Source organism: Eurytemora carolleeae, unplaced genomic scaffold, assembly GCF_000591075.1.
Source record: "Eurytemora carolleeae unplaced genomic scaffold, Eaff_2.0 scaffold15, whole genome shotgun sequence".
NCBI lineage: Eukaryota > Metazoa > Arthropoda > Copepoda > Calanoida > Temoridae > Eurytemora > Eurytemora carolleeae.
Window position 1 is genome coordinate 324,723 of NW_019396069.1, and position 25,878 is coordinate 350,600.

General features: G+C 32.3%; 1 protein-coding gene across 2 annotated transcripts in view; it reads right to left on the bottom strand.

Annotated features, from left to right (window-relative positions):
• LOC111711754 (calcium/calmodulin-dependent 3',5'-cyclic nucleotide phosphodiesterase 1A) overlaps positions 1-22,228 on the bottom strand; it is a 30,944-nt gene extending 8,716 nt beyond the window's left edge. The window contains exons 1-13 of one of the 2 annotated variants that reach the window (XM_023486183.1): positions 21,800-22,228; positions 14,955-15,005; positions 12,923-13,030; positions 9,554-9,707; positions 8,385-8,492; positions 8,115-8,144; positions 6,969-7,065; positions 6,778-6,838; positions 6,160-6,242; positions 5,063-5,135; positions 3,379-3,733; positions 1,295-1,392; positions 189-258 (exon numbers count right to left, since the gene is read on the bottom strand). In XM_023486183.1, coding sequence (XP_023341951.1) covers positions 189-258; positions 1,295-1,392; positions 3,379-3,733; positions 5,063-5,135; positions 6,160-6,242; positions 6,778-6,838; positions 6,969-7,065; positions 8,115-8,144; positions 8,385-8,492; positions 9,554-9,707; positions 12,923-13,030; positions 14,955-15,005; positions 21,800-22,025 — 1,514 coding nt within the window. In that variant the 5' untranslated portion in view covers positions 22,026-22,228. The remainder of the gene's footprint in view (positions 1-188; positions 259-1,294; positions 1,393-3,378; positions 3,734-5,062; positions 5,136-6,159; positions 6,243-6,777; positions 6,839-6,968; positions 7,066-8,114; positions 8,145-8,384; positions 8,493-9,553; positions 9,708-12,922; positions 13,031-14,954; positions 15,006-21,799) is intronic. The other variant, XM_023486190.1, reaches the window with a different exon arrangement.
• Positions 22,229-25,878: the final 3,650 nt, after the last annotated feature.

Genomic DNA, 25,878 nt, shown 5'->3' on the forward strand with positions numbered 1-25,878 from the left:
TTCACTTGTTTTATCCTTAGTTTATAAAAAGTAATTGTAAAAATTCTCATCGGTACTTGATTGCAACCAGTGGGTCACTGTAGATAAGTCATAGTTAGGTGAGAAATTTAATTTTCGAGAAGCTTTCAGTCAAATACAGTTTGAAAAAAATTCAATTCAGGCTAATCAAAGGTATAATTTATTATTACCTGTTTCCGTCTGTTGTAGACTGAAGTAAGGTTTTCATCGACTTTAACTGTGTGAAGTGCATTGACATATCTTAAAGAACAGAAATCAAAAAGGGAAAACAAAATTATCAAAAGTTCATAACAACCGCGATTGGTTTCATTTAAATCAAAATATATAGCTAAAAATACAAAGGAACTGAACACCGCAAACTCTAATTTTTAATAAAAGGAATTGAGTCTTTGCCACAAATTCTGAATGTCTAATCTCTATATCTTTGCAACCCAATTTCGAAGACCTTAGATGATTCAGACTAAAAGTTTTGTTAGATCAAGTAGTAGATCTTAAGTTATGCCATCAGATCAGTTCCTTTGTTCAACTTTACTATAGTTGCAACGAGGGTTGTTTTGTTTCCTTTTTCAATCGTTTTGAACTTTAAGAAAACGAATAACTATCATTTTTGAAAACAATTATTTTAACGATCGTTAACGAAGGGTCGCCGTTAACGATTGTTAACGAAGGGTCACCGTTAACGATTTGTAACGAAGGGTTGTCGTTAACGATCGTTAACGAAACAAAAAACTTTATAAAAACCGTCGGTTTTGAAAAAAATTACATGCAACTTTATTGATTGTCGTCTAACATGTAGTTAGACAGTTGTTGGGAGCTAAAACTTCTTGATATTTTTTTAAAAACTGCTCAATGTTTAGTACAGATGCCCTTCAGGTCGGTTTCCTCTCTTTGTTAACGATCGTTAACAAAGGGTCGTCGTTAACGAAACGACGAGTTTAAAAAAACGATAATTTTGAAAAACGAACTTTAAAAAAAAAGATCGTTTTTAAAAACGATCGTTTCGTTTTCGATTTTTCGTCGTTGTTTTCATAACGAAACGATCGTTTTTCAAAAAAATGAAAACGTTAACATCCCTAGTTGCAACGATAAAAGGATTACAAAATAAGATAAAAGTTAAAATTTGAACGCACGTATGTAAGCTAAAATTAAAAATATATTTATTATTTTTAAATGTTCCTAAAACTTCTCAGCTAAATCACATCGGTGGTGGTGTAATCCCCCCCCCCCCCTAGAGGTTAGACAATAATAGTACACCCTGGATAGGGTTAACGTATACCTGTGTGTAGAACCATCTCTATCATAAGAGATCTAAACTCCCTAAACTCCGTCCTGGACATGTTGTTCAATATGTTGCAATCGTTCTCATACATCGTCCTAGGATATCATATTTTTACTTTTTTATCCGTCTTTGGTTTATTCAAACATTAAAAAATATTTGCCTGATGCACTTATAATCTTAGTTAAATCTCAGATTATTTGAATTCCTTCTAAGCCTTAATCTTCTTATACTGAATCATTCTTAGCAAGTATTGTTTGTATAACGAACCAACTGAGTTTAGGTGAAAGGAACGGAGTTTTTCTTGCACAAACTAAAATTTTATAATTCCTGTATCTTTGCACCTGATGGGGTTGCAAATATATAGAAATTTGAAAATCAGACTGTGACGCCTAAATTCAGTTAATTTGGAGTAGTTGCTTACTAAAAAACCTAATAAATAGACAATACTTCTTCAAAGATTTTTTCATTTTGATTTTTGACTATCCCCAAATATTCTAAAACCCTAATTAACCAACCTACTGAAGCTCTAATGAACTAACCTACTGAACTCTTGTAATTAACTTGCTTGTTGGAACGCTTATTAACAAACGTACTTAACTCTAATGAACTAACCTTCTAGAACTCTAAAGAACAACCCAACTGGAACTCTGATGAACTAGCCTACTAGCACTCTATTGAACTAACCTTCTGGAACTCTGATGAACAATCCTAATGTAACTATAATGAACTAACCCACTGGAACTCTAATGAACAACCCAATTGGAACTATAGTGAACTAACCTACTGGAACTCTAATAAACCAACCTACTGGAACTTTAGTGAACTAACATACTGGTACTCTAATGAACAACCAAACTGGAACTCTAATGAACTAACCTACTGGAATTATAATGAATTAACCTACTGGAGCCTAATGAACAACCAAACTGGAACTATAAGTACCTAACCTACTGGAACTAAAATAAACTAACCTACTGGAACACTAATGAACAACCAAACTGGAACTCTAATGACCTAACCTAATGGAACTATAATAAACTAACCTACTGGAGCACTAATGAACAACCAAACTGGAACTCTATTGACCTAACCTACTGGAACTATAATAAACTAACCTACTGGAGCACTAATGAACAACCAAACTGGAACTCTAATGACCTAACCTACTGGAATTATAATGAACTAAACTACTGGAACGCTAAGGAACAACCTAACTGGAACTCTAATGACCTAGCCTGCTGGAACTATAATGAACTAACCTACTGGAACACTAAGGAAAAACCTAACTGGAACTCTAATGACCTAACCTGCAGGAACTATAATGAACTAACCTACTGGAACACTAAGGAAAAACCTAACTCGAACTCTAATGAACTAGCCTACTGTTACTCTAAATAACCAAAATACTGGGACCCTATAAATTAACCAAACAACAGAAACGCTGATGAACTTACCTATTGGAACGCTATTGAACTAGCCTACTGGAACGCTAATGGATCCATCTACTAAAATCTAATGAACTAACATACTAAAACATTAATGAAAAAACCTACTAGAACTCTAATGGGCAAACAAACTTGAACAATAATGAAATAATTTACTGGAACAGTAATGAACCAGTACTAGAACTCAGATGAACACACATACTAGTCTTTTGATACTCTAATAAACGAACCTACTGGAGCTATTATTACACCAATTTTTAATTACACAAATCTTTTCGTGTCAATGTTTGATAAACCTATCAATTATCTATTAGACCCGATGACTTGTTAAAGTGTCAAGAAGTCAATTGTGATAAAAATACCTATTAAATTAAACTGATAATATCTAACTAACTTTCTCCAAAAATGCATTTCGCACAAAAAATAGAAGGAAGACGACTTTCGATTTTAATTTTCGATGTTTACCAAGATTTTAAACAGCAAATGATACACATAAAAATGTAAACAAAGAGAAGCTTCAATCAATAGATTCTATTTGTTTACTTGTAAACTTGTAATTTGAAAAAAGTTGTTGGAATCAAAACTTAAAAAGAAATACCGGCTTCATTGTATTGGTATAAAAACCGACCACTGTACCTGAAAAATTCTGCCACATGATGGTTCTCTAATACAGCTCTATCATTGTATAATATTGCCAGACTTGAACCTGACTGAATATGGAAATTATTGGTAGTTCCTGAATGATCGTAATCATGAACAATGGCGGAGAACAGAAGAGCAAATATTTCTAGATCTGAGAGCCAGTTCTTTAAACCGGTTTGGGAGATAAACCAATGTGTTGTCTGCAGTACATCACTAGCGTGGAGGTTGTTATGGTAAGGATTAGAGTTCTTGGTGTACCCTATCTCAAGGTGGGAGAGAAGAGTCTCCAGGGTTGACGGAGGAATCTTGTATTTATGTAAACACCCATGCTTCTGTAGCAGATGGTAACCTAAATTAAAAGAAAAATAGGTAATTAACCTGATCTAGAGAAAAAGGTGTATAATACTTTCATATTTCATTCTTGTATCGCGATAAAAAATGATTTTGTTTTTTTTTAGCAAATAAATGGTGGCAATAAATAGGAGTAAATACTCAATAAAATTAAAGAATCAATTTTGTATTCGTTTTATGGATTATGGTTCTACATAAGCTTCAAGTTGAAGAACGGATTCTCCCATTGGATAGGCTTATTATAAACCATGAAGGAAATTAACAAAGTTTTCCTTTTTGGGAATTAATTAACACAACATCAAAGCCTTAAATAAAAATTTAATTTTAAAAAGAGTTTAAAGAGTTTATGACAGAATTTACGATATATGACTCAAATGCCGAAAATATCAAGACTCTGATGAGAAATGTGACTTTATGAAATAGCTTGATGAAATTCCGATAAGAAACGAGAAAAATGTAAAGTCTCAGATAGAATGTGTTAAGTTTATTTGATAAAAAAAAATGTTGAAAATTTTTTAAGTTTAAAAATCTCATTTAACTTTAGAAATCTCAAATAAAGTATTTTTATAAAGTCTATTGGAGAATCTTCAATGAAATATTAAAAGTCAGATAAGATTTTTTATAATTAATTTATAATTAATTATCAGATTAGAAACGTTAAATGTTTGAAAATATCTATAATGCTGTACTTACTACTTATCTAAGATGTTCTTCCATGAATCAATAATTTTGACTCAGGGGCGGAAACGTCATGTATGTGTGTCTGTACCAAAAGAGTGTGTGTATGTGATAACTAACCGAAGTAGTGTACATACAGTACCCAAGAATTTCGGTATTTGTACAGTCTATTTAAGTCAACACTGTCAACCAAATTTTCATGCAAAGAATATAAAGTTTACAAATAACAACTCGTTATTCAAGCTTAATTATAATTGACGAAATTGTTCTGCAATTTCATGTTGTTTGTCTGTACCAAAAGAGTGTGCATGTGTAATAACGAACTCGTCTCCAAAGCAGTGGGACTGGCTTTCTCATGCCAGACCAGCGCCATTTCCCCTCCCTTTATTCCTATTCCCTGTTTTGAATATAATGTATTTGATAAGGATTAGTTAAACTAAATAATCAAATTAAATTACTTTTTAATAAATTAAACATAAATAGAATCATTGAGAGCAAATTTCTTTCATCTCATCACTAATTAAAGTTCAAATAAGAGGAATTTATTTTATTCCTGAAATATGAACTAAACAAGAGTTTTCAAAATATTCATCCAGGTGCTATTTTTTCACTTCCTTTTTTTCCTAAACAAATCTAAAAAAGTCCTCACCTAAGAATTTAAGAGGACTGCCTTTAGTAGCTCGAGCAAAGGAGAAAATGTCAAAGTTCCAGTCATCAACTTTCTAAAATGAGAAAACATATTGTTTGGTGTAATAAAATATTATTTATGGAGGAATAGATGAGAAATTTTGAGTTTTTTTTCGGAACAGTCAGTCTCTTTAGTGATTCCAATTTAACAAAAATAAAAACTGTATGATGCTATAGAATACCTTCTGACATTAAAAGTAGAAATGTATCTACATATAAATCTAAAGTAGAAATCTCTGTTTGTCTGTCTGTCTTTTGTTTGAATGTCCGATCATAACTCAGGAACCCCTGCACCAATATGTCCCAAATTTTGACAGGGTAACTAGGAGAATGTTCTCTTTAATTCAAACGGTAGACTTTTGTATCGTAAAATCCAGGCAAAGCTGGGTTCCCAAGCTTGTAAGTTATAAAGCCGAAGAAAGTCTTTAACGCGAATGATTTTTCCTTTTTTATCAAGTTTTTTAACGACACCCTCTACAGACTTTTCCCCCTTAGGATTTCTAAAGATGACTTTGCATTGGAAAGTTATAAAACTCATTTAAGTTCTCACATTTTGCTCTTTATATGCAAATAAAGCAAGACTATAGGGAATATGTTCGATGATCCCCGTAATAAAAGTAGGTTTAGAGCGTCACAAGAATACAGTATACCAATATTCGGTCAAACAAACGTTTTTTTTACAGGTTAGAAAGAATACAGAAAAAAACAGAACAGTCATCACAGAAACAAATTTTCTGATCCCTATATTTTTGCAACCTAAGGTGTAAATATTTGATATTTAGAGAAAAAAGTGCAAAGTTTAGAAGTATGACGCATTTTCGGGTTGTCATGGTTACTAAGAGTTGAAGGGACGGGAAGTTTGAAAATATCACCATATAAGATAAGTTTTTGCAACAATTTTCTTTTCAAAAAAACTATTTATTTTCCCTAAAGTAAAGTGTTTAATTAAAAAATCTATTCCTGGAAAACAGAAACTTCCCAACAACAGGAAAGTAGAGAAAAATGAAATAAAAAACTATAAAACAAAATTTGATGTTGAAAAAAGTATTCTTTACTTACATCAAGAAATATTTGAACATCTGGTGGTATGAGCATTAGTTGTGAGGTTGAAATCCTGCGGTAAATTCTTTCAATAAAAATTCCTGAACCAAAATAAACATATTTTCTAAATTAATCATTCAAATATTCTTTTACAATTATCTTTAAATTATTTGATTATTTGAGATATTTAAAAGTTATTTTTTTTTCTTCTCGAAAATAGTATTCAAAAGAGTTGAGCTGCTATTCATAATTTCCACTAATTCTTTTGAGAAAAATTTACAGTTTCCCAGAAATTGTAATTTATATTTCAAATCTTTTGTCTTCGTCATAGAAACTAAGTAAGAAAAGCAAAATAAATGCAAAATAGGGAACTTTTTAAATGGAATTTCTTGTAATGTTTTTTGCTGATTGTGAATCTTTTCTTATACTTATTTTAAGATAAATATATAAATTTCGATTTGTTAAAAAAGTGAGAAAAATACAACAATTGAAGTGAACATGATTTATTGTCGGATATTTTTATAATAGTTTTAGCTTAAATCTATTTCTCTAAACCCTATCTGAGCTTATAGAATGAATCACGGCGGATGAAAAGACAGAGATTTCTTGAATTATTTATAAATATGATAATGGTTCCTGTGCGAATAGCGTTGGCAACAGATTTGAAACTTGGTCGTTCTTCAGTCCGCCTCATCACCTGATAGAAATATATTTTGATTAAAATAATTAAAATATATTTTTTTTAACACTTCAGTTTAAGAATGGGATTGTTAATCAGTTTAAGATTGACATCTCGTTTGAAATTAGATATTGCACACACACTCTACCTGCTCCTGCTTCGCGAAAGTCGAGGCCAACCATTTTCTGACCTCATCCGGTACAGCCTCGCTGGTCAGCTCAGACAAATCATCCTCTATATCCTCTCTATAAAGATAAAACATTTTTAGAAATAAAGGAATGGTTCCATAGATTAGGCAGATAGTACCAAGCAATAGCCTTATAATCGTTTTACATTGAACCAGGGTGTTACTTCATAAAGAATACGGGAAACTAGTCTTTAGAAATAGCAGTTTAAGAAATCTCAAGAAAGATATTTAATGGCCTCACTGCAATGGTCCTATTATGCGTAATCTGTGACTTACAAATATTACTATCTACCTTTGTCGGTTTAACTTTCCTAATCACATCAAAACAAAATCAGGACTTTCCGAAAAAAAAATAACAGAAACACTAAACTTTGACTGTGTACATAAATGACTTTGTGACTTTGTGTAAGTGAGGAATCAATGATAAATATAACTATAACACCGAATGTCTGAAAAAAATCAAGTGACAATAGGGTAAATAAATGATTCTTAAGTCTTTTGTAAGTTTAAAAAAACTTGCCTGTAAAATTCTGGAATAAAATACTTTTCCATATTTTTACCAAACTAAATTTTTAGTTAGAAAACACGAATTACAAAAATAAAATAGGGTTAAAGATATATAAAGGACACTTTACTCCGAAGATTTCTGGTGCTCACTGCATCAAAGGTGAATACATCTACAGCCGAGGTTTATTTTACTGGTACAGGGTCTAACTAACGGGGTTGAAAAATAATTATGTTAAAAAAGACAAGAAACTATAATGTTTGTCGAAAAACATCCTAAATTGGGTAAAAATATATGCTTTTGTAAATATTCCGAAACAGGATATCTTTGTTTGAAAACAATATACAATTCACCACTTAATGTTAATACAGGTTTTCTCATAATTAGATTTCTAAGAAATTAGTAAATGACAATTTGCCATCTTCTTATTACTACTGTTTGAAAATAACTATTGGTGCCATATTTTCGTGAAAATTCCTGAATTTAACATAAATACACATTTACTTTATATTAAGAAAATGTAAGGTTGTCAGCTCATGGTTTATTGATCTATCTATCTATTTATAATCATCTACCAAAAGTATTATATGCACTATAAAAACCTTGTGTTATCAGCTTGTCTCAGATGTTCACTGAAAATGAAATTGATAATCATGTTTTGCGTTTTTATTTTCAAGCTTGTACTTTTTGGAATTATCAAGAAATATGCATTTTTTATTTTAAAACTCTCATTATCTACGTTGCTTCCTTTCCCCTCTTCTCTCCTCCGTCTCCCCCTTTTCCCTCCCCCTCCCCCTCCCCCCTTCAGTCCTGCAACCCTCTTCCCCCATAAACGTCCTGTCCTTTTTTGTTGAACCAACCCGTTTGCTTACTCTGCTTTTGCTGCTACAACTGCCAGAACTTCTCCTATGTATTGAAGCTGGTAGAGAAGATCAGAGTGTGTTATGTCCGAACTCAAACCCGCCAACAGAGCCTTTAGCCTAAATTATCTGAGATGGAATTTAAAGAATTTGAGCCGCGGTTTAAATCTGCCCAAACCCGCTTTAAATTAAGCGCCGACTTAAATCTTGAAACATTTGATACAATTTTAAGTAGAACCAACCATATTTAAGCCGCTCAAATTCTTTAAATTCGGCCACTGGATTACTTTACTATCATAAAGAATAAAGATGCTAGAAGATTATAATTATTTTCACAAAAAGAGGGACACATCCTATGTCTAAATATCAATTTTTTTCCCCTCTTGTATAGGAGACTCAAATTTTCTAATCAAAATAACTTTACACCCCGATAGCCCATTGATATTTCAAAATTAGACTATTTGTAACATCAAAGGTCTACGACATCGGGTTGCAAAGATAAAGGGATCCCAAAACAAATTTTAATTTGTGTCAAGAGTTTACATGTTTAAACATGTTTTCCTCTGACCCAACCCAACATCGATTTAGAAACCAATTTAAAATTAAATCTTAAACTTTATTATTCAGTTATCGTCAACATCTTTATGTATGATACCATTGGTTCTGGAGTGTTCAGAAGCTTCAGTAAATAATTTTAAACTGTAATTTAACATAAACAGTAATTACACAGATAAGTAGGAATATAGTTGTGAATAGAAACTTGTTTGCATAAATAGTTTTCCTTTGGCGATCTGCAAAACACGTTTTTAGCTTGGTGCAACAATATCAAACCAAGTCAAACTGTGAAGAATTAATGAATTCAAATGAGTAGGATTTAAGGTGGAAATATACAGAACTTGTTTTATGGAATCTACAAAAAATAAAAAGTTTGAAACTTCTTCCTCGTGAGCTAAACATGGAAAAGAAAAATTTGTCAAATCAAATTGAAAAAAAGTATGTAATATGGCTAATTTATAGATTTCTGTATAAATACTTGGCGTTTTAATAGTTGAGTTTTTTTTTTAATAATTATGAAGGATAAATAGATTATTGGATTGAATAGTCATCTAGAAAACAAATGCGTAGATACATGTTAAAGAATACCTATAGGACACAATCTTATTATTAGAAAGATATTTTACCTAAGATTAGCTTCTCGACAGGCCAGCGGTGAGTCTGGGGTTGGGAGTCCATCCAATCTATTCCCTTCTCCCCTTCCACCCCCTCCTACTCCACCTTCCCCTCCTACTCCTCCTTCTCCTTCTGCAGGGTTAGAGTAGACTGAACTAAAATCCTCTGGAGAATACGTAAATTAAAAAATGTATTTTTTCCGATTTGTTCAAAAGTTTTGGTTTGAGTTTAAGTTTTTTAAATTCATAGTTTAGAAGTTAGGAGTTAGTTAATATTGATAGTTGATATCGATACTTTCTGTCAAAAAGTAATACAAATAAAAATATACGGCAACATCCCGAAGCAATATGATCTTAAAAATCCGAACTCATTTATTGTTTAAAACATTAATGTTTAAGGCTCCAATGCTTTTCAAGAATAAAGATACAGAATGGCTAATTATAATAATAAAGATATTTCTTTCTTTATAATAAAGATCTTTAAGAATATTTCTAAAATAATTCAATTCTACTACCCCTCCCCCCCCTTCCATACCTAACCAATTTTCTCTTCATGTAATTATGTTAGAGGAAAGGAAGAGATAGAGAGATGAACTAAAAGCTAATGAAAACTTATTCTCTTCTTATGTATGTAAACATTACACACACCTTATACTAAAATTAATAATAAAAAAAGAAATGAATTATTTCTATATTTTATTCGGAAGTAAACAGAAAATGCTAAAGGGAAACTACAAAAAAACTCCAGTCATATTATCTCTTTTTTATTACAAAGTGTTAGTAATGAAACAATTTTTTGATTAAACTCTGAAAACCGACTGTGGACCTTTATCCCCAATATTTAGGGTTTTGTTAACTTTCCTAAACAATTAGTCCATCAGCATTCTAAACTCTAACCTTTCTCTGGGCGTGATTGGACAGAAGAACATTACAATAATATTAGCAAAATCTTTACACTTTAACTTATTTTTGCATTTTATACCAAAGTTTCCATTTCCCTAACCAAAGAAATCATATATTCTCCCTCATCTACTTTTGACCCGTCCGTCCCCTCTTTCCTTGTCCTTGTACACTGTTAATGTAATTTCAAGCAACCCTCCATGCAAAGATGCCAATTCCCAATGGTACCCTTATACGCTTTTTCTACTCAAGTATGAATTAGATATCAAGGTTTATAACTTTTAAAACCGATTATTTTAATTGTGGTTTCTCTACAAAAGTGATATACGCATTTATATACTGCAGGAAAACATATAGAAATTATCAGAATGAAACACTAGAAATACGACAATACCCTCCATATTATTGATCAGATAAAAGTTTTCAGGGTACAATTGTGAATCAGGCATTGCCATCTTTGCATGGAATTACGCTTACAAAACCTTTAACCCCTCTTCCTTTTCCCTATAAAAGATCTCCCAAACTCTATATTCTTATTAAAGAAACCATGATCCCTCTCGTCTTTTTTTACCAAAGAAAACCCCCACCCCCTCCTCTTTATTCTCTTTTATGTTGTTTGACTTGTTTATTAAAGGAAACCCCACTGAGTTTCTACACTGCAGTCATAGATAAACTACGTATCTTGGACAGTGCAGCAGCAGAGAGTTTCCATTTTATCATCATTTAAGATCATAAATATAAGATCAAAAATAACAATAATGTTTATTCACCACAAACAATAATAAAAAAGGAAAGAAATATAGTTTTGGTAACATGAAAATAAATTATTTATGAATTATTTTTATTTCAACTTCTTATTCTAGGCATGAATCTGAGCCAGGTGGTGAATTTAAAAATGGAATAATTGAACAGGGTCAAATTGTTTAGTCAAGATGTTTAAAAAATTTGTAATACTGGCAAATTTAATTTTTGTCATTTTTATTATTCTATTTTTAAGTTTATTTAAAAGAATTTCTCTCGAAATATTTTTAACGTGCTTGAAAATAAAATTTCTAATAATTGTAAAATGTACAGCTAATCAGAATTTTATTTTGAAAAGCAGAAAATTGGCCGCGGACCAAATTTAATAATTTCAGATTCAGGGAGTTTGAGAAATATGCTGTAAGATATTAAGGGTTTGGAAATCTTTTACAAGGCAGATTTTATGGGGTATCTGTTACTGAGACAAATTTGTTTATTTTGATGTTAAATATAAAATTCGTTTTTACTACCTTCAGAGACATACAGTAAAATCTTTGCAATTAAAGAAGCAAGATAGATCTCATAAAGATGTGATCAAGGATAATTGCAATTTTGAATGGGATTCAGATGAACACTATTTTTAAAGGTGCAAATCGCCAAAAAGGAATTGAGTTTTTGTCACAAACTCTGATTTTCTTATCCCTATATCTTTGCATTTTAATGCCAGAGACCTTAGATATTTCAAACTACAATTATATTAGATCAAATAATAATAGTTTGAAATATCAAATGTTAGCACCATCAGGATGCAAAGATATAGCGATTTGAAAATCAAAATTTGTGGCTAAAACTCCATTCCTTCTGGGAGTAATTTTTAAAGGCCAGAGTTCAACGAATTTATCATAACTATATTTAACAAAATACCAAAATATCCCTGGGACATCTTGTAATTAAAGAACGCTAACTAGAGTTAGATAAACCCTTCAGCGCTATAAATGACTTGATATATCTATTCAATGTAATTAATTGTCAAATCATTCTTACACTGCTGCGCTATCATAATGATAATTAACAAATGAGTTTAATCTAGTTTTATTGGGTCAATACATTAATTTTAAAGGGACTGTAAGCGAAATTTCAAGGGACTCTCCAATCTCCATGCAAAGATAGCAAAACGTCCGATTTACAACGGTACCCTTGAAACCTTTATCTGATCAGAAATGTGGTAGAAACTGTCGTGTTTCTGATTCGAAAAGTGTTTATTTCTGTGAGTTTCTGCGTTTTTTCTTTTAAACAAGGAATGCGCAAGTCGTTTTCAGAAAGAAAGTGCAAATGAAAATAAATAGTTTAAAGAAACAAAAATGTTTACATCTAATTCATACTTGATCAGAAAAAGCTTTCAAAGTTGTAAATCGGACATTGACATATTTGCATGGAGGGTCACTTGAAATTGCGCTTACAGTCTCTTTAAATGCAATTCTTAGTTCTGTAATTTTTAATAAAAAGAAAATTTTAGCTTGATAAGTATAAAAGGCCAAACGAAAAAAGGATTATAGTTGGGTTCTTCGTTTTTCTCTGATAGTTGTAAACTTGTTGAGGGCAATAAAAGGAAACAAACAAGGTACATCACACAATTCTTATCTGCATAATATTCCTCATAGTTTAGAGAATCATGCGAACCCACACATTTTCAATGGGGTTTCAGTAAAAAAAGAGAAAAAATCAAGAAAAGCAGTTTACCTTGGTTCTGACTATCTGAGGGTTGTGAGGATGGATTTGGACTGATGGAGTTTTTCTTCCATCTTCCTGATCTACGGATAACCCTGAATGCTCCAACGGAGTTTTCCTCTGAAAAGAAGAAGTATATTGCAATATAACTATAATTAGCTTACCGATTTATTGAAGCTATCCTGATTCTGTTAAATTGAACCTATCCTGATCCTGTTTATCCGTCTTTCTAACCAAATGTTAAGATCTAATCAGATATAATAATTCCAACCTAATAGATCGATCTAACCTGATAAATTGATATATTCTGATCCTGTTTATCCGTTCAATTCAACTAACCTGATAAAATTATCCCACCCTGAGCCTGTTTATCCGTCCTTCTAATCATAGATCTAACCTAATAAAATGATCCCACCCTGATCCTGCTTATCCGTCCTTCTAATCATAGATCTAACCCAATAAAATGATCCCACCCTGATCCTGCTTTTCCGTCCTTCTAATCATAGATCTAACCTAATAAAATGATCCCACCCTGATCCTGCTTATCCTTCCTTCTAATCATAGATCTAACCTATTAAAATGATCCCACCCTGATCCTGCTTTTCCATCCTTCTAATCATAGATCTAACCTAATAAAATGATCCCACCCTGATCCTGCTTATCCGTCCTTCTAATCATAGATCTAACCTGATAGGATGAACCCACCCTGATCCTGCTTATCCGTCCTTCTAATCATAGATCTAACCTATTAAAATGATCCCACCCTGAGCCTGTTTATCCGTCCTTTAACTTAATTAATAAATCTAACCTGATAAGTTGATTCCACCCTGAGCCTGTTTATCCGTCCTTCTACTCATAGATCTAACCTAATAAAATGATCCCACCCTGATCCTGCTTATCCGTTCTTCTAATCATAGATCTAACCTAATAAAATGATCCCACCCTACCCTGAGCCTGCTTATCCGTCCTTCTAATCATAGATCTAACCTGATAGGATGATCCCACCCTGATCCTGCTTATCCGTCCTTCTAATCATAGATCTAACCTATTAAAATGATCCCAACCTGATCCTGTTTATCCATCCTTTAACTTAATTAATAAATCTAACCTGATAAGTTGATTCCACCCTGAGCCTGTTTATCCGTCCTTCTACTCATAGATCTAACCTATTAAAATGATCCCACCCTGATCCTGCTCATCCACCCTTCTAATCATAGATCTAACCTATTAAAATGATCCCACCCTGATCCTGCTTATCCGTCCTTCTAATCATAGATCTAACCTCATAGGATGATCCCACCCTGATCCTGATTATCCGTCCTTCTAATCTAGATATAACATAATAAAACGATCCCACCCTGATCCTGTTTATCCGTCCTTTAACTTAATTAATAAATCTAACCTGATAAGTTGATTCCACCCTGAGCCTGTTTATCCGTCCTTCTAATAATAGATCTAACCTAATAAAATGATCCCACCCTGATCCTGCTTATCCGTCCTTCTAATCATAGATCTAACCTAATAAAATGATCCCACCCTGACCCTGCTTATCCATCCTTCTAATCATAGATCTAACCTATTAAAATGATCCCACCCTGATCCTGCTTATCCGTCCTTCTAATCATAGATCTAACCTGATAAAATGATCCTACCCTGAGCCTGCTTATCCGTCCTTCTAATCATAAATCTAACCTATTAAAATGATCCCACCCTGATCCTGCTTATCCGTCCTTCTAATCATAGATCTAACCTATTAAAATGATCCGACCCTGATCCTGCTTATCCGTCCTTCTAATCATAGATCTAACCTAATAAAATGATCCCACCCTGACCCTGCTTATCCGTCCTTCTAATCATAGATCTAACCTATTAAAATGATCCCACCCTGATCCTGATTATCCGTCCTTCTAATCATAGATCTAACCTCATAGGATGATCCCACCCTGATCCTGATTATCCGTCCTTCTAATCTAGATATAACATAATAAAACGATCCCACCCTGATCCTGTTTATCCGTTCTTTAACTTAATTAATATATCTAACCTGATAAGTTGATTCCATCCTGATCCTGTTTATCCGTCCCGGCAACTCCGACTAAAATAAAAGTAAAGTAGTTTTTCTTAAATTTTAAATACAAAACATATTCTAAATATGTTTAGTTGTGTTTCTCAGATAAATGTACTGCGACTGTACTGAATTACCCATACTGCTACTGAAAACAAATGGGCAAAGTTTAAGGTTAAATGTAAAAGTTTATGCTTTCCTCTCTAACAAAGATACAATCAGACCACAGTCTAACTTTGAACTCAAGGAAAATAATGTAAAAATAGATGGTAGCTCGAGCAGTGGTATTTTAAATTACACGTCCTTATTTTAAATTGCAATTTTTGATTCCGTTTATTTTTAATTTAATATTGATAAACTATTCTAAAGTTCTGCGTGTTTAAAAAATCGTCTAAAACTGCAGAACTGCTGATCTAATTCTATACTGGAGATTATACACATAAAATAGGAAGAAATGGAAATGGAAACTATAAAATAAGGTGATATATATGGGGAGTGAAAAATCAGGGGACGTTCTTTCAATAGAAATAGAAGTGTATTAAAGAAATTAAATACCATAAATATAAATAAAAATGGTCATTAAACTAAAGCAATTTGTTAATTTGATTTCTAATTACATCTATAGAAGCAGGATTTATTTGGAGCTCGTCTCCCACGGAAAATAAAAAATATTTGTAGAAAAAAGTACTGTTGTAGAGTTGGGCTTAGGAACCTTTTCTTTTCATTGATCATGAAGAGAGGTGAACTTATGTAAAATTAGATATATTAGGAAATGATTATATAAAGATAATAAAAAATATGAGATTTTACATGCATAGTATAAAGTATAGAAGTATAAATAGATAGATAGTATTAAATATAGACACTAGATAGAACGATAGAACTGCGTGAGACGAATGTATAATCCTTAAATATTCCCAGTATGACGGAACCAATCATAATTTACATTTATATACACACATTGTATAAAATACAAATGTTTTCTAACAGACAAACAGACAAGCCAAATTTATATATAGATGTATCGTGCTACAACAATTTTAAATTAAGTTTGCCCTATATTTCATAGGAACCTTATATATATATATACATACATACATACATGTATATTCATAAAATAAATGAATTTAGTATTCCAAATGAACTTTAATGGATGCACTTGTAATATTGTCATGAATAAATTAATCAAAAGATTTTATTTGTGAGTAAAAGTTTTAGTTTTTCGTATTTGGGGAGCAGGAATATTATAAACTGGATCAAAAATAGAAATAATTGCATTTTAACTAATGCATTCTGGATATGTTTTCTTGGAACAAAACTGGTGCATCCTGGACTTGGGTTACTCTATCCTGGACTTGGACTACTCTATCTTGGACTTGGGCTACTCTATCCTGAACTTGGGCTACTCTATCCTGGACTTGGACTACTCTATCCTGGACTTGGGCTACTCTATCCTGGACTTGGGCTACTCTATCCTGGACTTGGACTTCTCTATCCTGGACTGAGACTACTCTATTCTGGACTGAGACTACTATGTCCTGGACTGATATTTATCTATACTGGACTAAGACTACCTTATCCTGGACTGAGACCACTCTATCCTGGACTGAGACTACTCAATCCTGGACTGAAACTACTCTATCCTAGACTGAGACAACGGTATCCTGGACTGAAATTACTCTATCCTGGAATGAAACTACTCAGTCCTGGGCTAAGACTACTCTATCCTGGACTGAGACAACTTTATCCTGGACTGAGACAACGGTATCCTGGACTGGAACTACTCTATCCTGGACTGAGACTACTCTGTCTTGGACTGAGACTACTTTGTCCTGGGCTGAGACTACTCTGTCCTGGGCTGAGGCTAGTCTATCCTGAACCGGGACTACTCTATTCCGCGGACCGGGACTACTCTATCCTGAATTGGACAAGAACTATTATATAAATATATATAATATATATATACATTCTTTTGAAAAACGTTAGAGCATTCTAGAGCCCATAAAAGATAAATTTGAAGTAAAGAAATGACAACCCTTGAATTTGTATTATTGAATCCAGGACAAACACCCTCGTATTTTGGTACCAGACTTGGTTGGTTCATTCAGCACATGTATCACTTGGATCTATCTATTGTAGAATAGGACAGTGTGGGAAGATGAATGAGTAGGCTGCCATTTTTAAGAATGTAAGATATATGAGAAGGAAAATCTTCGCAGAGTTAAAAATTGGATGAAGTGAAGATAGATAGTTAGATGGTTTGATGGTTAGATTAATAGATAGATAGATAGATAGATAGATAGATAGATAGATAGATAGATAGATAGATAGATAGATAGATAGATGTTGAAGGTTGTTAAGAAAAGATATGAAGTGGGTTGGAGGATCTTGTGTCGTGTTGGAACCTATCTTGTCCAGGATGGATACTCATAAACTCAGAAAATGGCTTCACTAAACCTTCACTAAACCTTAACTACCAATCTCAGTAAAACTTAGCAACTAAACATGAACAACACGTCTTTATTCAATATTGAGAAAACCCTAGCAACGAATTTGATACGGTTTGTGCAGGCTAATCGTAGATCCTAATTTCAACTCTTGACCAGAACTTTGCAATAAACTTGATACGAGATTCTTATTTTAACTCTTGACCAAAATCTTTCAATAAACTTGTTACCAAATACTAATTTAAACTTTTGACCAAAACTTTTTATAAACTTGTTACCAAATTCTAATTTTAACTTTTACAAGAACCTTTTATTAAACTTGTTACCAGATTCTAATTTCAACTCTTGACAAGAACTTTGTAATAAACTTGTTACCAGATTCTAATTTTAACTCTTGACCAGAACTTTGCAATAAACTTGTTACCAAATCCTAATTTTAACTCTTTACAAGAACCTTTTATTAAACTTGTTACCAGATTCTAATTTCAACTCTTGACCAGAACTTTGCAATAAACTTGTTACCAAATCCTAATTTTAACTCTTTACCTGAACCTTTCTATAAACTTGTTACCAAATCTTTTCAATAAACTTGTTACCAGATTCTAATTTTAATCTTGACCAAAACCTTTCAATAAATTTGTTACCAGATTCTAATTTTAACTATTGACCAGAACTTTTAAATTCATATGTTACGATCGATCCTTATTTAAACTCTTTAATAGACCCTAATTCAAACTCTTCACCAGTTCCTAATTTTAGTGTTTTACCAGAACCTCTCCAAAACTCTTTTCCAAAACCTAGCCTAAATTTTAAACCGGAACTAAACCTAAACTGTTTACCAGAACTCTAAATTCCGTAGAGTGCTCAGAAAAATGAACTAAATTCACAGGAATGTATTATAAGCATTTCAAACGGAACTATATAAACTGACCGATTTATATATGGGCTATATCAACTATTATCTATTTGTTTGTATTTATGGATCTACTTTGTTATATTGTACTATCTAAAGTTGGATAAAACAAGAGATTTCTCTCAATTAATGGAATTTGTGGTTCTTAAAAACTAATTAAAATAATTTTTCTTTCTCTCTAATTATCAATCTATCCATCTGTAATCTTTCTCTGTATATAAATCTGTATAAGGGTGGATAATGTTTGATTTTTTAGTTCTGTCAACAAACAACCTTGAAATTTATCCTAATGTATTTAACACCAACCCCTCCGCCCCCCCCCCCTGCCCCGACATATGGCCACTGATTTGAACCTCAATTATGCCCCTCCCTGTCTGCTTCCATGTACTTCCTCTCTATTTTTTAAATCTTGGAATATGCGTTAAAATAAACTAACAAAGACCCTTTAAATATAACATAACCCCTTCTCCCATCAATTAACACAATATATCCCCCAAAGTTACCCCTCATTTCTATACCAATGTCCTTCCCTCCCTGTCAACTCATTCTAATCCTGGGTTTACTGAAAAATCGTGACTTTCAGGCCATACCAGCCTACTAAAACAAACTAAATTTAATTTAGGGCAGAACTGGATAGGTTCTGAAACGACATGGTTGGATATGATAGAATAGGATAAGATATAAAGGGACAGGATGGCATAGAATAGGATAGGGTAAATTGGGCCAGGATAGGATAGGATAGGACTGAACAGGACTTAATGTGATAGGAAAAGATATGTTGAGATTTGATATGATAAAACGGGTTTGGAGGGCATAGGATATACTGACTTGTGATGATATTACATTTATTTTGTACGTAAAACTAAAAAACTAAGTTTTCGCCACAAACTCATATTTGTTAATCCTTATATTTTGAAACCTTTGACCATGAATTCTGTCAGATCAAATAGTCAAATGATTACACCATCAGGTTGAAAAGATATATGGATAGGAAAAGGTTTTGAGTTTGTGTCAAAAACTTCGTTCCTTTATGCACATAATTAGAACTGAGTTGTTTATGCAAATTCCAGGCATATTTTGTAAACCAGGGCCAAAAACTCATTCTCATCCAACGACTGTGAACAAAGATTGGAGAAACCCCCAACATATACGCGACGGTGTTTGGATAAAAAGTACCAGATTATGTGTGAAATAATATTCAAGGTTCTAGGTCAAATAAAAGCCTAGGGCAGGTTTAGAGGTCAACTGTTGCAATACTACTCCTAGAGCATCATACATATATATTCGAATACAAAATTAGAATTTAAAAAAAATTGTTGTTTCTTGAAATTTCGATCGAAATTCTTCTCCGATTCGTTTATTAAATATCAATTTTTTTTTTATTCCAAAGTAGTCTTCCCTAAAAACATATTTTGATTAATAATCTGAATGTTTGGTAAAAGATTCATTATTGTATCAACGCATGTTTAATGTATTTACGAAAACTAAACAATATAAGGAATGGAAAAAAAAATTCAACAACCTAATCAAATTCAACAAGGTCCTCTCATATCTGTAACACCCCCTAATATCTGTAATATCCTCTGATATCTGTTTTATCTCCTGATATCTGTAATATCTCCTGATATCTGTAATATCCCCTGATATCTGTGATATCCCCTAATATCTGTAATATCCTCTGATATCTTTGATATCTCCTGATATCTGTGATATCACCTGATATCTGTGATATCCTCTGATATCTGTGATATCACCTGATATCTGTGATATCACCTGATATCACAGATATCACCTGATATCTGTGATATCACCTGATATCACAGATATCACCTGATATCACAGATATCACCTGATATCTGTGATATCACCTGATATCTGTGATATCTCCTGATATTTGTGATATCCCCTGATATCTGTAATATACCCTAATATCTGTAATATCCGCTGATATCTGTAATATCCCCCGATATATGTAATATCCCCTGATATCTGTGATATCCCGTAATATCTGTGATATCCTCTGATATCTGTAATATCTCCTGATTTCTGTGATATCTCCTGATATCTGTAATATCCTCTGATATCTGTAATATCCCCTGATATCTGTGATATCCCCTAATATCAGTAATATCCCCTAATATCTGTAATATCCTCTGATATCTGTGATATCTCCTGATATCTGTGATATCACCTGATATCTGTGATATCCTCTGATATCTGTGATATCACCTGATATCTGTGATATCCTCTGATATCTGTGATATCCCCTGATATCTGTGATATCCCCTGATATCTGTGATATCCCCTGATATCTGTGATATCCCGTAATATTTGTGATATCCTCTGATATCTGTAATATCTCCTGATATCTGTGATATCTCCTGATATCTGTAATATACCCTGATATCTGTAATATCCCCTGATATATGTGATATCTCCTGATATTTGTAATTTTCCCTAATATCTGTGATATCCCCTGATATCTGTGATATCCCCTGATATATGTAATATCTCCTGATATTTGTAATATTCCCTAATATCTGTGATATCCCCTGATATCTGTGATATCCCCTGATATATGTTATATCTCCTGATATTTGTAATATCCCCTAATATCTGTGATATCCCCTGATATCTGTGATATCCCCTGATATATGTTATATATCCTGATATTTGTAATATCCCCTAATATCTGTGATATCCCCTGATATCTGTGATATCCCCTGATAAATGTAATATCTCCTGATATTTGTAATATCCCCTAATATCTGTGATATCCCGTAATATCTGTAATATATGATATCTGTGATATCTCCTGATATCTGTAATATCCCCTGATATCTGTGATATCCCCTGATATATGTAATATCTCCTGATATTTGTAATATCCCCTGATATCTGTAATATCCCCTGATATCTGTGATATCCCTTGATATCTATGATATCAACTGATATCTGTGATATCACCTAATATCTGTGATATTTCCTGATATCTGTGATATCTCCTGATATATGTAATATCTCCTGATATTTGTAATATTCCCTAATATCTGTGATATCCTGTAATATCTGTGATATCCTCTGATATCTGTAATATACCCTGATATCTGTAATATCCCCTGATATATGTAATATCTCCTGATATTTGTAATATCCCCTAATATCTGTGATATCCCGTAATATCTGTGATATCCTCTGATATCTGTAATATCTCCTGATTTCTGTATATCCCCTGATATATGTAATATCTCCTGATATTTGTAATATCCCCTAATATCTGTGATATCCACTAATATCTCTATAAATCTCATTATCTGTCTCCTAAATAAATTCCCATCTTTTAAAGAAAATTACATCACCTAATATGTCAAAATATATTCCCTTAAATGCCCCGTAATATTCCTTGCACATCCCATTCCTGACAATACTACAAATGATTGATGTGAACAGTGTGAGTTGCCTACCTATTGTATAAGTATCTTCGCCTAAAGATATTTTGGTTAAGTTTTGAAATTTTGGTTTTAGGAACTGGTTTCCTTTGCCATCCACAACCTTGCATGGTTTTGTTCTTTCCTCCTGGGTGGATAGATTTGTTGACGGAGCTGGGTTAGGGTTGGACGCGTTACTCTCGGTCTCATCCATCTTTTTGGTACACTTGGTAAATATATTCTGTAAATTGTTACATTTCATCTATTCATGCACTAACTAACAGGGATAGCTCAGTACACACTAACAACCTTGTGGGCCTTTTATTACATCACTATGCACGCACATGAGAGGAGAACAAAATTTCACTTTTCTGAATTGTGTTTCTAAATCCTAGAATGCCTTGAATGCAGAGAATGAGAGCGAATGTGCACGCAACAACCTTCCTCTTTCATATTCCTGAATCTGAAACTAAACATATATTATTCAAATATGATTTTACAATACGCTCCCCAGATAACAGGTGTGCATGTTCAGCTACATAAACTGTTGAGTAGTTGCAGGGAGGGGGGAGTTCATTTTATGCCTCTAAGGGACATTAAAAGGTGGTTAGCTCGGGGATAAGGTTAAGCTTTAATCGCAGGCGTTCAAATTACAACTTCAAAATGTGAAATCCTGTTGCGACCTAGACCAAGGATATTATATAGAGAATCTGAATGTATAAACTATATTTATGCTGTGAGAAATTAACCACAGTTTAAAATCTCACACTAATTTTATAAAATGAAATATATTTCTCAAGTTTTATTTCTTGCAACTTACAAGTTGAAATAAGGCCAATGACGTAATGAACGATTGATTACAAAAGTTTAACTGGCTGGTATTCAGGAAATGTCATCAACTAATTACTATTTAACACTTTGCTAAAAGTTTAAAGGCTATCGCATTTACATAATGCTTAAATTTCTACTGTCTAGTGTCTATGCTAGAAAGGTAAAAAGAAATTACATAAATGGAGGGCATTGAATCAAACATTAAAATATTACATTAAAAACAATTTTAATTGTCAAAAAGCAATCAATAAATTAAAAATTCAATTCCCCATCCAAGAAACGATAATATGGTCGTTGAGGTGGCTTTTGTCTTGTTCGTCCGTACGCCTTTGTTTTAGATAGCAAATATAAATATTGATTTTTTTTCTTTCCCACTTATATTGTTATCTTGTATTGGTTCTTATTCATACCACCGATAACACCGAATGTACATACACGTCGTTTTTTATTAATAAAACTTTTAATATTTCAAAAATGTATTATGTTATATTATATTATAGGTTGTTTTTAGGTCGTTATTTGCATATATCCTCTGTCAGAGTCAAAATGTGACATAGTTTAAAAATCAAATGTTTAAAATAAACTATGCAAAATTTGACCCTCTGAAAGACAATAAAGGCAAGAAAACGACCCGAAAACGAAGCAAAGTTAAAAAAGTTTAAAAATCTGTGTTTTGGATAAATAACTATGATAATAATATTTATGTACATGTTGTAGAGAGATTGTCCCTGGGGGAAAATAATCTAAATGAGAAATATGTTTCCAATTTGAAAACTCTGAAATATATACCATCTTAAAATCAATTACATAACAGTTTGCAATATACAGATCTGAGATAAGTCCCGAAATTCTTGACATTTTACAATCAGTTGCAGTGTTTTAAATTATCTTTACATTTGTTTTTTTTCATTTCTAAACCCTGCTTTGAGGTTTAAGTTATCTCTGTATCTAGAAGTGTATAAGCTGGACGTTTTTAATGGACTAAGAAGACATTATTAGTCGTGTAGACTATAACAAATGGTACATTAGTTGAGACAGGTTTAATAAACTGTCAGGATTGAAGTTTTTCTTTGTGTATGTATATTATATATATATTATATTAGTTCTGGACCCGCCCTTACTGATAAATGTAACTAGATATAAATGTCTCGATACTATCAGATTTCTTTTCACCAATCAAAACCCTTTCATCGTATCTCCTTTATATTCGGGATTTCAAATACTTGCCAATGTACAATAAACTTTGATTTTAGTATCTAAACCAGCCAGATTCCAATTTAATATTTTTTAATTTAAAAAAATACGATTGCTATAATTATTAAGATGGATATTTAAAGGGTACCGTTGTAAATCGAACAGAGCACTTTTTCAACAGAGAATCAGTATTCAGTATATAAGTTTAGAATAATTGTAGTTTCTTCTGAATAAAAACAGGTAGATATTTAACTAAAATACATATTGATAAATATTTCTATGCATTCTCCGCAACCCAACCCTGTAGTTTCTATAAAATTAAATTGATTACAAATAAGATATTTCAAAATAATTCATTCAAAAATTTACGAAATGGTATAGATATTTTAACTGATCTATAAAGTGTAAACACAAATATAGGAAATATAAGCGGCTTCAAACCTTACTTAACGGCTATATTGGTCAACCCGATTAAAATATGGTTTAAATGTTTTTCAGTTCGCTTTTTTAGCTAGTCGGCGACTATCAGACGAAATTATCATCCCTTTCGGATTGACTATACCTCGGGTTGACCTTTGTTTGAAGGTTTAAGAGCTAATAAATGAAAATAAATGAATAAAACCCAGAGTTGTAAAATCTATCTGGAGAGAGAAGGATAGAGGGAGAGAACTCGTCAGCAGAGAAACAGCTGAGCAAAACCAACCGTCTAGATTCTTAATTATTAATGAAAAATAAATCACTATCATACATAAAGAATTAATTTTAATCCTCCGAAAATTTAGAAATTTTAGTATTAAATAGAGTTTTGTGAAGACGATATATGCATAAATGATCTCTCTCTGCGCGATTTTATGAAAGACTAGCTTGGAAACCCAGCTTTAACTGGAAGCTGTACTTTCCCTAAAAACTGAACTTAGCATCTTAAAACTTAGCTAATAACACTTCTATGGTTCTTCCGAGTTCCACTATCAAAATTTGAGGCAAATCGGTTAAAGGGTTCCTAAGTTCGGACAAACAAACAAACAAACAACAATAAAATTCAATACAAAATAAGATGTAATTCATAAAATTTAAAAGAAAATTTAATAAAGTTTTTCAAAGACGGGTAAGAGTTAATTCTATCGGCAGGGTTTTTTTTAGAACAAGTTCGACTTGTTTAAAAATTCTATCAGAGCTCGGTTTAAAACTTTGTATAAATTTGGTTTGGATTACCACATTTTTATTTTATTGATTCACACTGATATTGAAATTGAACCAGGGGAGTAGGTTTCATTTTTACGAAATAAACACGCAATCATTAGAACGTTAACTTTCTCCCCCCACCCCCACCCACTCCTACATTTCCCTATCCTCCCTCTCCCCCTTCACCTTCCTGATGCTTTGTCTGTACTCCTGTTCTCTTTTTACAAGAGATATTAATTATCAGTAAACATAGAATTATCTATCCGTTTCTCATCTGATCGGCAATCAGAGATCATTAAAGATCAATTAATGTCTATAAATGTACATACGTGTTCACACGTCTCAATTATAATATTGCTGCAACAAATATTAATAAACTAATAATTACATTTTAAGATATTCACAATAACTATCTCGTTTATATTTAATCAAATTATAAAAATCTGAAAAACAATTTGTTTCAAATGCCATTTCAATTAATTCGTATTTCGTAAAGAATTATGAACCTGTAAAATGAACCTGTTCCTATGAAAATAAATCAGTAAACCACAAAAGGTAGTTTCCATTTATATATATTCATATTTTTTTCATAAACATGGAGTCAAATGTATAAACGTAACTAGATGAAACATATTTTAAGAAATGCAAAGTCCGAGAATTTATTAAACTAAAAAAGGAAAAGTTTTATTTTTATTTTGAATATTTGAAAGGAGCAAACTAAACAGTATTTTGCGTAGAAAGCAGACGAAATTAAATGTGTGAAGTAGAGATTGATTTGAACATCAATTAATTACTATGGCCCGGCAGCGTATATATATATATATATATATATATATATATATTACTTTTAATAAAATCATTCCGTAAACTGTGAAGGACTCTTTCAATTTATTATCAAGGGATTATTC